The sequence below is a fragment of the Chiloscyllium plagiosum genome, unplaced genomic scaffold, assembly GCF_037043375.1.
Source record: "Chiloscyllium plagiosum isolate Xiang-an unplaced genomic scaffold, Cpla_swu_hap1 HiC_scaffold_44, whole genome shotgun sequence".
NCBI classification, from domain to species: domain Eukaryota; kingdom Metazoa; phylum Chordata; class Chondrichthyes; order Orectolobiformes; family Hemiscylliidae; genus Chiloscyllium; species Chiloscyllium plagiosum.
Window position 1 is genome coordinate 47,062,888 of NW_028270182.1, and position 15,965 is coordinate 47,078,852.

Sequence of the window (15,965 nt, forward strand, 5' to 3'; positions counted from 1 at the left end):
TATTCAGCAAAAGAAATATCCCAAGATGTGTATGTGTCCATGTTTAAGCAAAAGCTCATGTAAATACATGATCCCATGTGTTCGGGCTATGCAAGCTGATACCAGGATCCAGTCTCAGCCTCCAGCAGGAATCCAACATGCGGAAGCTGTAAGCCTGCCCCTTCCGATGGCCATATAAACCTTTGGCACTGGACCGTAATTCAACACTCCTGGGTCGGCTCTGTTTCGAAAGATCTTAGCAGAACCGTTTCCCACAATTTATCAGAATGATTGTGTCGACAATTTTTCTCAGTTTGTTACTGACTTTGTTATCATGTGAGTGTTTTTTGTTCAAGTCTCTCTTTGTTACTGTCTCAATGTTAGTCTACCGCTGGAATGTAAAACACTCAGCCATCATGTCATCAACATTAATGCTCATGGTTTATTTGTTTTCTTTTTTAAAGGTGTCCAGTCGGAGGTTGTTTTGACCCAGCCAGAGGCAGAGACTGGCCGTCCCGCAGGCAGCCTGAAACTGACCTGTAAAACCAGCGGGTTCGATCTTAGCAGCAGCTACATGCACTGGGTCTGACAGGTTCCCGGACAGGGTCTGGAGTGGCTGCTGTACGACTATCGTTCATCCAGCAGTAACTATGCACCAGCGATTGAGGGTCGATTTACTGCGTCCAAAGACACTTCAAAAAACATTTTCGCGTTGGACATGGAGAACCTGAAGATCGAAGACACCGCCATCTATTACTGTGCAAGAGACCACAGCGAGAGGAACCAGGGCTGGACCCGTTCAAAAACAGCTCGAGGGAGCATTTTGTCTATTCCATCATAAACTGACGGTCAGTACGAGTTTTAAATGCAATTATACCAACTGCAATTTGAAGCAGACCTCAGGCTGCCTCTTACAAAACTATCAAAAAGGAAATGTACCATTTAAACTAGCAAACTGGTGACACAATGGGACAATGTTTTGGGCATGTCATATGTACTGCTAACACTTCCATTAATTAAATGCTCTGACAAAATGTTAGTTTTAGTATATCTGACAGCTCAGGAAATCACTGCTAATTGTTACGTCGACTATGGCATTAATTCTAAACATGATCAGAACTAAATGGCTCTTTCAAATGAAAATTGAGACCTCGAGTAAACAACAGAGAATGAGTGTACTGGTCTACATCATTGTGATACGACAGTGGGTACTGGGGTCTTGATTACTGGGGCCAAGGGACCATGGTGACAGTGACTTCAGGTAAGAACTTTGAACTTTCTTAGTGATTTTTTAAAAACTTTCTATTCATGTGACTAATTTCTGAATTAAATGAAACTCAGATTCTATGCTGAGTTTGGTTTGGTTCGGATTGATTTTTGTTCAGACTGATTATAGACTTCAGTTAAGGCTCAGCAAATAGTTACAATGGGGATGATGGAGTCAGTTGCTCGGTGTATCTCTTTTTTTGGTCAGATGGGCATTCTGTGTGGCTGGGTTACTTGAAACACCTAATGTCTCTTAATCAGTCAGCTATAAATAATGTTTAATGTCAGTGAGACCCTGACTGTGAGTTTTATTATCAACAACAAACGCTAAGAATTCAAAGATGTTCGAGATATTACCAAACATGATTAAAATATGCTAAAATATCATTATTCATTTCTTGAATATATGTTCTTAGCCTGATTATATTTTCTCATTTATTTTGTTAATTTTGTTGATGACAAGCAGGTTAGAAACTGTCATAAAATTTTCTTGCGGTGCTATATTGCATTCTGTTGATGAGATTCTGAGTTTGTTTTACTTGATTCTGTTGAATTGAGTTGATTGGATTTTGGCTTTGTTTTAGTTGATCGGTTTGAACTGAGTTGTTTGGATTCTGACTTTGTTTTTACTTAGTTTTGTTGAATTGTGTTGATTGGCTTTGAAAATTGTTTTATTTGATTCTGTTGAATTGAATTGTTTGGATTCTGATTATAATTCATTCAAATCTGTTGTTTTGAGTTGATTGGATTCTGATTTTATTTTCCTAGATTCTGTTGAATTGAGTTGATTGGATTCTTATTCAGTTTGTGAAATTGATCTGCGTTTTCATGCTTTCTGAATTGGTGTTTTCTTTCTGGTGAGGAGATTGACTCTCTGGATTACTTTTCATTACCAATATTTGTGAAGTTCTTTTGTTTTACATGAATCATTTCTGCATTTGTTAAACTTATATGACACATTTTTCTCTGCTTGATTGAAAACATTACATCCATTTGTAACGGTCTGAAAAACAATTTAAGGCAGAAACCCGCAAGTGTGAGAAATGAAAAAAAACGAGTTTTTAATGCATTGACTTATAAAAAAAACTCAGTTCTAATTGTAAACTAACTAAATTTTGTTTTGAGTAGCCTCATTCAAAATAAAAAACTGGGACTAAAATCTGAAACTGCAGAATTGATCAGATTATGTAATTGAAACTAACTTAAAATTATAATGTGGTAATATTTGTCCATTCAGTGCGCTGCACAAGATTGTCACGATCAAGAAGGGTGTACAGGTTGGAAATAAATTGAACTGTTGCCAGAAACGTTACAGCTTTAAGTGTTAAGTCCCCTCACAAACAAGGTTGCTGTTATGATTTGTTATTTCTATTCAATTTAATCATTAGTTTGCTTGATTCTGAGCAGCTTTGTTCGACTTCAATTTGGATTTTTTTGGTGAGGTTACATCATGTTCTTGGTTCTGTTGAAAATGTTTGCAGAGCTAGTTCTGCTGCAAACACACCGTGTTGTGATCTGGTGATCGTTGATCTGTTGAGGAGGGACTGTGCTTGGGTAACATTAAATTTGGGAAACCATTTTTGGTTTCTACATTGTTTTCGCAATGTTAACACGGTTGGCGACAGTGAATCGCTGCAGGTTCCTCATTCAATGCAATCAGCATGCGAGTTGAAATTTCATAAAACCTATTATTAAGTGAAAGGCAAATCGCAAAGGTTTTGGAAATGAAGGGAAAACAGATACCTTCGGGCGCCATTTTTACTTAAAAGTAATAATTAAGGATTAATCTAATCCATGCTTTACAATCCACATTCAGAACTCCACTATCTAGTTCAGTCACAAGGTCTGTCTTTAAACAGTTTACAAGTCATAGAGAAATATAAATAGAATTTCAAAAGTCTAAACTTCTAATAGTTCTTGCTCTTGAGCAAAAATGCCACGACTGTGTTATAATTGATCAAGAAACAGCTTTCAATTCCGCTGTACACTACATACATATTTTTCTGGCTGGAAAAGATCATTGGCAAAGACCATTTGGAAATTCTGCTCAATTCTATGAAGAACAGATCAGTTTCACTGCTTTGATCAGTTTCACACGTAACTTGAGTTAATTAATTGTTATGTCCCTGATTAAACTGGATTTGCAGGATAAAAATAAAACATTAACTGAATTATTTAATCTGCACAGTGCTTTAGGTGTTCCCAATCTGTGCATTTTAAATAAATAGTTACATTTTACAACAAAATGTCAACTGAAGAGTCATTCTTTCGGAAACAACTGCTATAGTGAATTATGTGACCAAGGCCAAATTTCAAATTAATTAAAATATTCCACTCAGAACTCGCAGGGCAGCATGGTGGCTCAGTGGTTGGCACTGCTTCCTCACAGCGCCAGGGTCCCAAATTCGATTCCACCTTCGGGTGACTGCCTGTGTGGAGTTAGCACATTCTCCCTGTGTCTGCGTGGGTTTCCTTCGGGCGCTCTGGCTTCCTACCACAGTCCAAAAGATGTGCAGGTCAGGTGAGTTTGCAATTTAGCACAGCCATAGTGTTCAGTGATGTGTAGGTTAGGGTGCATTAGTCAGTTGTAAATATAACTTAGGGTGAATGGGTCTGGCTGGGCTACTTACTGTCCAGAGGGTCAGTGTGGAATTGTTGGGCCAAATGGCCTGTTTCCATACTGTAGGAACTCTACTCTTAAAATCATGGGAGTACTTGCTGCAAACACAGAGAATTCAATTTACATCGAAGTGTTCAGACGTATGCAGATTTCACAAATTTGCAGAAGACATGAACTAGACGATAACAGATCACATTGTTTATTCAGACACTGAAAATAGAGTAATATTTATTTTAATTAATAGACTTGACAGATTTATTGCAATGTAGCGATCGGAAGGAATCTGCTCACATTAGTTTAGTGTGACAAACATTTAGATTAGATTTCCTGCAGTATGTATCGGGCCATTTGGCCCAACAAGTCCACACCGACCCTCTGAAGAGTAACCCACAAAGACCCATTCCCCTACCCTATATTTACCCCTGACTAATGCACCTAACACTATAGACAATATAGCATGACCAGTTCACCTGACATGCACTTCTTTGGATTGTGGGAGGAAATCCACACAGTCACAGGGGAGATTGTGTAAACTCCACATAGGCAGTCACCCGAGGCTGGAACCGAGCCTGGGTACCTGGATCTGTGAGGCAGCAGTGCCCACATTTACTTAGACATCCGCTAAAGCGGGCAACTCCAGACAGAAGCATGTTTTCAATTCATACCTTTTTAAACATTTTTGTTTATTAAAAGCAGTTAACAAGAAAATGACCTTGCCCTAGTTCCTTCAACAGAAATGCTTTCCACACTGGAATGCAGTATTGACTTTATGCAGTGCATGCAAAATCTCCACAGTTCAAGGAACGTTTTAAGAATATGTAAAAAATAATTTAGACAAGAATCCATTTCCTCCAGATCTGTGTGATATTTCCCACCTCAATAATTTTGTTAAATGCAACGACTTATTAAGTTTATTAACTCAGTGGTTATTTATGTTCATTGTGAACACATTCTCGTTCACATTAATCCACTGGTTAGTTCCTCTGATGAATGTTCAATTACAGTGAATATATTTGACGTGAGGAGTTGAGCAATGTATCCTCTAGCATTAAGTCTGTTGTACAGTTTGTTTCAGTGCTATCTCTGACTCACTTGTCAACGGTCCTGAGCACTTGTAAATTGTCCAGTTCGGATTCCTGAATCTCAGACAGTTCAATTTCATCTCGAGCTTCAAAAGCACTTTTATCTGCCAGAAATACAATATTCGATTAGGTGCCTCAGAATTGAGAGCCCTGACTAAGTTGTTCCAATCAGAACAAACGTTTCAGGAACAAAAGGCAGATAGCAAGCGTTTTGACATTGGTTGTTGGCAACAATAGATATTTGATTGAGTGAGGCAGAGGGAAATATGTTGTATATTTTCTTTGCGCCTCAGTTGTGCAGGACATGTTTCGTGGCACAATGTAGAATCAGAATTCTTTTTGCATCTTATTATTTGAAAACCTATTATCAGCTTTTAATGTCACTGGCAACGGTCATATTACACTTCAAATCATTTTAATCTTTTTCAAACTACGTAGACCGTCTGGTGCAGCAACATTCACAGGTGAAAGAGGAAGGGATATCTCGGTTGAAATCCAGTGACAGTGAATTGATGGCAATGAAATTCCTAGTTTTATTTCTCTGTAGTTCCCATAGAGTGTGAACAATTTGGAGCTGCTGTCAAAGTATTCTTGGATAAATGTTGAAATGTTACTTTCATTGTACAAACATTCTGGAACAATCCCCGATTGTTGGAAGGTGTTAATAACTAACATGGTTTATGTACTGTCAAAACAGGTGGGCTGTGTTCTCCGTGATAGTGTCGAGCTCATTGTGTTCAGGTCTGTTGTGAAGTTGTAGTAGGGTCCCTGATTCTGTACCAGGTGGCCTGTGTTCACTTACAACCTGTTAGAGAGCTATATTATACCATCTCTTATCAGGTTAATTCAGTGCAAGAAAGCAGATTGAAATGTTTGGCTGTTTGTTGGAATTCCACTCACAGAGGCCAGTGAAATCTATTCAATCGCTGTCCTGACTTGTGTCTCTTAGATATTAAACAGAATTTTGGTGGTTAGCAGCTTTTTCCAGATCAATATTTGTTCACAAGCTTTTGGGCATCGCTAGATGGGGTTAATGGAGAATGTGCTCAAAGAAATCCCATCTTTTGACATACTGTTCGAACAATATCATTTATAACTAATCCAGAATGAATCATTTTCGAAGCATATTTGATGAGATTATGCTTAGGCTGTTTTACTTTATATTAAACTAGTGCTGTGGCTGAATCTGATTGTTCAGTACGATGGGGGTTCTGCTGAATCCAACACTTGCAGCAGATGGTGATAGCTTTTCAGTTGGTCTTCAATTGCTATGTCAGACCATCCAGTACCTCTGCTAAGAATTCATTTTTCCAACAGGAGTCAAGCCAACGTAATCACTGTTTATCTCAACAGGTGTGAGCTCTTGCGCCAAAAACATGAAAACAATTTGCTGAAGAGGGGGTCTCTGGATGCGAAAGGTTAACCTTGCCTTCTCTCCATAGGAGCTGCTAGACCTGCTGAGTTTCTTCAGAAATTTCTGTCTTTTATTTTGGTTTTCTAACATTTAAAGTTTGTTGTTTCATTGAAAAAAGTTCTGTTCGATTAAACACGTTCTTCAGAGAAAAGATGCATTTGAACAGATTGCGAATGTTCAGAGATATTAAATATCAGAGAATCATTGAATTTGAGCGCCCAGATCTCGAGCTGTAGTTTCACAAGAAACTATTATGAAGTAACAACACACTCCAGAGTGCAGTGGCTGCTGTAAGTGGGTGGAAGTCCTTTTGATCACTCAAATAGAGAATGCCAATGATCCGGTTCCAAATAATCAACAGAAGTTTGTTTTTTTAAAGCATGTGTGAAACAATTAAGTTATTGAAATATTTTAATAAAAAGTGTTCACCGCCAGTGCTAGCTTAATGAATGACACAATGATAGGAAGGTAGGAGCAAGAGGAGGGCACTCAGCCCCTCGAGCTCTTCCACCACTTACTTAGATCATGGTGCATCTGTGAGCTAAATCCACAGGTCTCCCTTTAGCTAAAACTCTTCAACAGCTTTGATTAACAAGCAAAAACCTATCCCATATTTACTGATTCGACTGCCCATAACAAAGGGAGACACCATTTCTGAAAGACATTCCTGTGAGTACTATGACACAATGAGGCTGGAGTTAATTGCTCAAGAAAGTAAACTTTAAATCTCTGATAATTTCCAATTGAAACATCCCAATCATCATATTTCATTAATTTAACACTATATTTCCCTGGAATAAAGAAATATAATGTGTGATCGCCTTGCTAAAAATTAGGGAAGCTTCATTCCTATTGTATGATTAAGAAATAGCTCTGTTCATTCAGTGAAAACACAGTCAAATCACACAAAAGGAAACCATGTCATCTTGTGTAGACACACAAGTAATTTTCAATTCTTCCAGCGGTTGTTTGAATCTCTAGACAGGTGTCTAGACAGGTGGAAGTGTCAGACGTTTTATATCACCTTGAGAAACCAGTTGTCATCAGCCTATTTGAATTGCTGAAGTTTGTGTGGTATTAGCACATTCACAGCGCTGTTAGGAAGTGAGCCCCATGGCTGTGATTGAGGAAGAGGAAACGGGCAGGGAACTAGTTGAGAGCCAAGTTAAAGTCTGATTTGGAGGAAAGCTTTCAGGAGAAGCATTTACAAACATGTACGCCCTTATCCTCATGGATCACAATTTTGGAACATGCTGCCGAAGGGACATGTCAGCATGCAAAATGGAAGCTGAAGAAGGTCGTGAGTTCATGGAATGCCCTGCCAGTAGCAGTGGTGGACACTCTCTCATTATTGGCATTTAAGCGGGCATTGGATAGGCATATGGAGGATAGTGGGCTAGTGTAGGTTGGGTGGGCTTGGGTAGGCGCAACATCGAGGGCCGAAGGGCTTGTACTGCGCTGTATTCTTCTATGTTCTATGTTCTAAGGCACCTCGGCCCCTCTAGAAGGCAATTCCATTCATGGGATCATCATTAATCTTGCTGCTGACCAGTCTTGACAACACCCCGATAACATTGAACCTGATTGTTTACTGTTCAGCAAAAGAATGGTGAACATTTGGAATTCTCCACCACAGAAATTGATTGAGGACAAAACATTAAATGATTTCAATAAGGAGATAGATTTCTTCAATCCTTAAAAAAATGCTACGGATATGTGGGAGAAAGGCAAACAGGGTACAATATTGGTTGAAAGCCATGAAAACATTGAATGGGGCATGGTTTGTAAGTTTGCACGTAACGCCAACATTGGTGGTATAACTGGCAGTGAAAGTTATCTAAACGTACAATGAGATCTTGAACAACTGGGCCAATGGGCTGAGAAGTGGCAGATGGAGTTTAATTTAAATGAATACGACGTGTTGCTTTTTGAGAAGACAAATCAGGTCACAACTTATAGAGTTAATGGTAGGGCACTGGGTAGTGATGTTAAACACAGGGCCCTGAGGGTCCAGACTCATAGATTCTTACAGAGTTAATGTTAGGGCACAGGGTAGTGATGTTGAACACTGAGGACCCTGAGGGTTCAGACTCATAGATTCTTGAAAGCATTGCCTCAAGCACCGAGTGTATTGAAAGGGTTTGGCACATGTACCTTCATTGGTCAGAGCACTGAGTGCAGGGGTTAGAGCTTCATGTTGTAACTGTCCAAAACATCGGAATGAACTGCCAGAGGAAGTGGTAAATGCAGAGATAGGTCCAACATTTAGAAGACATTTGAACAGCTCCAGGAACTGGGTAGGTCTGGATGGATATGGGCCAAAGGCAGGCAAGTGGAAATAGTTTAATTTGGGAACTCTGGTCAGCATGGATGAGCTGGACCCAAGGGACTGTTTCTGTGCTGTACGACTTTATGACTCACTGACTTTATGGTGGAGTAGGCTCAAAGTTGGAAGGTGGTGAGCAAGTGAGGGGCTAGATTGGGCATGTGGGAGAGTTTGGGCTGGTAGGCTGTGAGGTGTTGGGTGGCTGCTGGGTAAGCTTGCATGCACTCTGTCTGACAAGTGGCATCAAGGTAAATGATAATGGTCACAGGATAATTTGGTCGAATTGTGCTTGGTAGGTGAGGGGTTGTTTGTGCTGAAATGCAGGAGGTCTGTCTTTGCCAGGCTGGTTTATGGAGAGGTGAGCCGGATGCCAGGCTGGTTAGTGTAGAGGTGGGCAGAGTGCCAGGATGTTTCGGGGGTGGAAGGTCACTGTAATGAAGTGACAGGTGGACGTGTTGTCAAAATGCAAAGCTCGGAGTCTGGCAAAATAGTAGGTTGTAAAGCACAGATGGGAAAGGAGCTAGGATGCAATGTGCACAGGTTGACTTGGGTCAGATGAGAGGTCAGTGATCAAGGGCTGAGGTCATGTCTTGGGTAGTGGGCTTTTGTCAGAGGTTGTGAAAATGATGGTGCCAGGTCCAGTCAGGGCCAGATTCACCATGGGCCAGGTGCAGGGCGGCAGGAGTGGAAATGAGTGAAAGGAATTGAGATCATATGTCCATCTAGAATATAGAATATAGAACATTACGGTGCAGTACAGGCCCTTAAGCCCTCAATGTTGCGCTGACCTGTGGAACAAATCTGAAGCCTAACTATGCTACACTATTCCATTTTTATGCATATGTTTATCCAATGACCTTTTAAATGCCCTTAAAGTTGGCGAGTGTACTATTGTTGCAGGCAGTGCGTTCCATGGCCCTACTACTCTCTGAGTAAAGAAACAACCTCTGACATCTGTCATTTATATCCTCTCCTGCTAGCCATCACTATTCAAGGAAAAAGACTTTCACTGTCCACCCTCTGTTTATCTTTTATGTCTCAATTAAGTCACTTCTCAACCTTCTTCTCTCAAACAAAAACTGCCTCAAGACCCTCATCCTTTCCTCATTAAACCTTCCCGCCATACCAAACAACATCCTGGTAAACCTCCTCTGAACTCTTCCAAAGCTTCCACATTCTTTCTGTAATGTGGTGACCAGAACAGTACACAATACTCCCAAGTGTGGCCACACCAGAATTTTGTACGGCTGCAGCCTAACCTCGTGGTTCTGAAACTCAGTCCCTCTCTCGATGAAAGACAACACAAAGTATGTCTTCTTAACAACTCTATCAAACTGGCTGGCAACTTTTATGGATATATGTACATGGACACCGAGATCTCTCTGCTCAGCTATACTACCAATATGGATTGCCTTGGATGTGTTTCGTGTGATAGGGGTTGTGTGTTCCGGGCATGAATGGGTGAATAGCAGGGTAGGGTTTGTCAATGTGAGTGGGAATTTACGTCTAGACAGAGTAAGTGCTGTGGTTAGTCTGAAAGATGAGGTTTGATGGTGAACTGCGTGTCAGTTTGATAGTTATGAAAGTTAAAGATCACTTGTTCATTTCTCAAATCATATTTAGGTAAATACTCAGCTGTAACACTCCAAAGTCTCTGAACCTTAATGGTCCTCTATTTTTCAGAGGCCTCCAGAATTCAGATAATTGTAAATGAGATGTTTGAACTTCCAGCCAATTGGCATGAGTTCAGCCATGACAGCCATCCTCCCAGTCCCAGTGCTCAGCTCCTGCCTGTGCGGCTGCTGCAGTGACCTTCCTCCCAGAGAGAACATTCTGCCTTGCATTGATAAGTGAGGAAGGCTCACTGGGCCTGATTTCCAAGTATGGGGACGGCAAACACGGGGGGACACAACTTTAAAGTGAGGGGAGATAGGTATAAGACAGATGCCAGAGGGAGTTTCTTTACTCAGAGAGTAGTAAGGGTATGCAACGGTAGTAGATTCGCCAAGTTTAAGTACATTTAAATCGTCATTGGACAGGCATGTGGACGTACATGGAATAGCTTAGGTGGGATGGGCTTCAGATTAATATGACAGGGCAGCGCAACATCGAGAGCCGAAGGGCCTGTACTGCGCTGTAATGATCTATGTTCTATGATTCACTCTGATTTCTCTCCGGGGTTACTGCCAGCTGTTGGGTATTCCCAGCAGCACGGTAGCTAGTGGGGCAGCACGCTGGTTCCGTGGTTAGCGCTGCTGCCTCACAGTGCTAGGGACTCGGGTTCCATTCCAGCCGCGGGTGACTGTCTGTTTGGAGTTGGCACTTTCTCCCCATGTCTGTGTGTGTTTCCTCCCACAGTCCAAAGATGTGCAAGCTGGGGCAATTGCAAATGTTGTGTTCAGTGATTGGGAGGTTAGGTGCATTAGTCAGGGTTAACTGTAGCATTGTAGGGTAGGGGAATGGGTCTGGATGCGTTATTTTTCAGAGGGTGGGTGTGGACTTGTTGGGCCAAATGGCCTGTTTGCACACACTGTAGAATTTCGATGAATCGGCATTTCCTTGGTATGTATTTTGTGAAACTTCTCTGCTCTTCACAGCAATCCAATGAAAGTGTCAGTTGGTGAGATCTACTGGGGTGGGATCAGGATGTTCTTCTTCCTCAATTATATGGCAATGGTCAAGATCGAGGGCATGTTTCTAAAGACGGAACCAATGATCATGATCAGCAACTGGTAGGAACCAAAAACAAACCCTAGTTATGCTGTAGACTCAGCGGGAGCATACTGGCAAACATTTACAGTTGAGGATACATTTGAGTAACTGATAAGGTGAAATGAACAGAAACTAACATGCTCAATTGGTCATTCTATTGCAGAGTCACCATCTCCCCCCACGCTTTATGGCCTGGTCTCCTCCTGTCAGGAGCACAACACCGGTTCTGCAATCTTTGGTTGTTTGGCGATGGACTATTCCCCTGACGTCACCAAGGTAACCTGGAAGAAAGGAGGGGAGCTAATCACTACTGGATTGAAGACTTACCCATCAGTGAGAAACAAGAAGGGAACCTACACCCTGAGCAGCCAGTTAACCCTGCCCGAGTCAGCGGTAGTTTGCCCCAGCAAGATCTACTGTGAGGTTCAACACAGCGGGTCACACAAGAGCAAAGAAATGGCATGTCCAGGTACGTGGGAACTGAGATAAACATATCATCTGTGATTAACATGAATAAGGTATTATTTATAACCGTTTTCACAGAATCACCTTATACAGCACAGGAAAAAAGCCCTTTGATCCATCCAGTTCACGTCTATCAATAACAGCCACCTAACTATTCCAGTCTCATTTGCCAGCACATGATCCATTGCCTTGTATGACTTGACTTTGCAAGGATGCATCTCAAAACTTCATACTTATTATGAGGGGCTCAGTCTCTTCATGACTTATAGGTACTGAGGTCCAGGCTAACACCACCCTCTGTTTGATTTTGTTTTCTCCTGAGATCCACTTGGAACCTCCTGGCCTTACCTTCACCCTGTGCCCCTGAAGCATTGATCTCTCCATCAAGGGGAAAGGTTTCATCCAGTTTACCCTGTCTATGCCTAAAATAATTCTAGACATCATGATAATCTTCTCCTTAATTCTCCTCTGCTCCAAGGAAAACCCCTCTCTATCTAATCTAGTTTCATAACTAAAACCCTCCAACCCAGGCAAGATCCTGGCAAATCTCATCAATACTGCCTTCAGTGTAATCACATTCCTTCGATAACATGCACAAAACGCTTCAGTATGGCCTAACCAGTGTTCTATTAAGTTCCAGTATCATCTCCCTACTCTTCATTGTCAATGTCGAGGCTAATAAAAGCAAATATCCTACCACTTTCTTAGCCTCTTTATCCAGATGACACAGTACTACAGGGGATCGGTGGGAACATGCACCAAAGATCCTCAGGCCTTTCCAGGGTTACACCATTTAAAACGTCATACCTCACAAATTCTTCTGCCGAATTACATCACCTTACATTTATCCAGAATAATTTCCATTTGCAACTTCTCTTCACATACAACCAACCCTTGTATATCCTCCTGAAATCTAAAGCCATGAAACTCATGACTTACTAACATGACAGTTTTCATTTCATCTGTGAATTCACTGGTTACTCCTTCTAAATTTGAATCTCAATCATTGGTATGCAAGAGAAATAGCAAGGAAATCAACACCAATCCCTACAGAATACCAGGAGACATAGATTTCCAGTCACGCAGACACCCAATGACTATTATCTTCTGCTCCCACCACTCAGCCAGTTCGAGATCCAATCTGTCAAATTAACTCGGATCCCATTGGCTCTGATTATTGCTATCATCTAGGCATCGAGTTATCTCTCTGAAAACTACTATCAAATTGTTGCACATGACTTCCTCTCAATAAAACCGTGCTGAAAATTGTTGATTTATCTTCCAAATGAAGACTAATTTCACTTCTCAATAGTTTCCCTACCACTGAGACGAGCTTGACAGATCTATGTTTTCATTATTTATCCCTTCCTTCGTCCTGCATAACAGTGCAGCGTTGGCTGATCTACACTCACTTGGCACAAGTGTTGTGGCCAGACAGTAATTCTAAATTATTGTCAGCGACACAACTATTTCATCTTTTGCATCGCTCAACCGCTTGGTATACTTTTCATCTGCCCTGGAAATATAACCACTTTTCATTCAGCAAGACAACACAGAACATCACGTCATGTGTCCTAATTTCTGAAAACTACATCACAACACCCCTCCATGATTTCTGTCCCCACATTGTCCCTCTTACTAGTGAACACTGACACAACACATTCGTTTTGACCACAATCTAATTCTCCGGCTCCACTCCAATAATAACACGTAAAGGGCATTACTGTTTCCCGAATAATTCTTTTATAATGAATGAGCCTGTAACTTTTAAAAATATTTTCCTTTTTTTTGACTGCTATTATTTTCTCATGGTCCCTTTTGCTCTTCTAATTCCTTTGTCTTTCAAACTCCCCCTTGCATGTTCTGTACTCCATACTAATTTCTATTTTTTTGAGGTTTCAGTATAGACCGGAAGCCTCCCTTGTTTCTCTTTATCTCACCCTCCATGCCCTTTGGTGTCCAGAGCCCGCTGCAGTCTTGGTCCCACGCAGTGGCTTCCAGGGAAATGTCCTCCCTGCGATTTTCCTATCTCTTTCTTAAATGTGTCGCACTGCTCTGACTTAGATTTTCCAGTAAGTGTCAGCTTCCAGTCCACTCTGGTCAAGTCATTACCTGATCTTACTATAATTGTCCTTCCCCTTTTCAGAACTTTGGGCCAATTTCAATTCCTTTGCAGTACAATCTGAAATCCAACTGATTTACGATCACTGTCTGCAAAGTGCTCCACCATTGCTGTTTTACCCACTGGGTCGACTTCATTCCCTAAGGTTCACCCCTCTCTTGCAAAGTCTGGATTAAAATTCTCAGTACTAAACACATACTTTGTTAAAATATTCTCCTGGGGGCAATTTCAGAATTGTGCTCCCTCTAAATTTTTGACAAAATGAATATCCAAGCCTATGCTGAGGAAGTTAAAAACCTCTTTTCTCATTCCCCTATTTAATTTACATTTCTTTGAAATTTGCCCATGTATTTGCACTTGGTCTTTTGGACCTATAGTAAGGTCTATCGTGCTCTCCCAGTAATTATTTTTGCTGTATTTTGGTTTTGAAATACTGTCCATTTGCCTTTGTTCGAGGAGGTAACCATGATTTCATTTCTCTTTACAGCCTAAAATACCCTTGTCAGAATTGCGACAGACGCAACATTGTGTACCACACACCTCCGCCCCCATCCTTTTCCATCTTTCCCTGTCTCGCCTGAAGGCACTAAATCCTGGAATATTGAATAGTCACTCCTGCTCCGCTCTCAATATGTCTCCGTGATAGCAACCGTATCATTTCCTCATTTATGCCGTTAATTCATCTGCCTTGTTCATCAGACTCTGTCATTAAAACGAATACCATCCAACATTGCGATCTCCCTTCTGATGTTACCGGCCTATAGTTTCTCTGCCTCCTTGACTGCCTTGCTGTGTCCTATAATTTTAGCCTTTCACATTGTCCTGCTGATCTTTCTGTGTGGATCCCAGCTTCTCCAGCACTCTGCACAATTATGATTCTTGTATCCATTAACCACAACAAACCTTGATATATGAGAACTGATTGTATTTGTTCTGAAATTCATCAGATAATTTATGCGATGTGTTTCCTAAAGGTACAGATCCTCTCCAACCAACCCTTCTCCTAACTGTGAGCTCCAGTGAAGAAATCGCAAGCAGCAAGTTTGCAACCGTCGTCTGTTCAATCATCGAGTTCCATCCGAAGTCAATCTCCGTGATTTGGTTGAAAAATGGCCGACCCTTGGATTCTGGCTTCTTCACGTCTTCCGTGTGTGAGGCGAACGGGAACTTCTCGGTGATGAGTCGGCTGATGGTCCCTTATGGTGAATGGTTCAACAGCGCAGTCTATACCTGCCAGGTCACTCATGGAGAGAAGACTCAAAGTAAAAACATCACCGCACTCCAGGTTAAGAGACACATACTGAGAGAGCTACAAATCATTCTGAACTCTGATGTGGATCAAACACACTAATTTATCAGGCTTAGTAAACAGCACGGTACAGCTTCTCATTTCCCAACATGCCACGTATCTCATTTCAGTTTGTGTGTTACATTAGCATTGCTCATAATTCTGATTTTGGCAAGTCAGAAAAGCATGTTTCCTCTCTGTTGAAGATAGACATATAGATGGTGAGCTTTGTTAAATAGTTTGTTGCCTGACCATGCTGGGAGAGGCATTCAGAGTGCTGAATCCTTGCCTGGTAGCCGCTTCAAGGATAAGTTTGGGGGTGAAGGGGGATATTGGATAGATATCTCATTGAAACATAGAAAATACTGAGAGACTGAGGTCGAGTGAACCTGGAATAGATGTTTCGACTGGTAGGCGAGACTAGGACCCAAGAGCACAGTCTCAGGGTCAAAGGGGCACCATTTAGAACTGAGATGGGGAAGAATTTCTTCAGCCAGAGGGTGATGAGTCTGTGGAAATTGTTGCTGCAGAGAGCTGTGGATGCCTGGCCATTGTGTGTATTCAAGCCAGAGATAGATCGGCTCTTGTTTAGTACAGGGAGAAGGCAGAAGAATGGCTCTAGCCCGAAACGTCGATTTTCCTGCTCGTCGGATGCTGCCTGACCTGCTGTGCTTTTCCAGCATCATTCTGA

The 15,965-nt window shown here is 41.5% G+C and overlaps 1 gene segment (V, D, J or C); it reads left to right on the forward strand.

Moving 5' to 3' along the window:
* The first annotated feature begins 1,180 nt into the window (after positions 1-1,180).
* On the forward strand, positions 1,181-15,154 carry LOC148137395 (Ig heavy chain C region, secreted form-like). The segment is given in 3 exon segments: positions 1,181-1,240; positions 11,563-11,792; positions 14,961-15,154. Coding segments are annotated over 3 exon segments (282 nt in total).
* Positions 15,155-15,965: the final 811 nt, after the last annotated feature.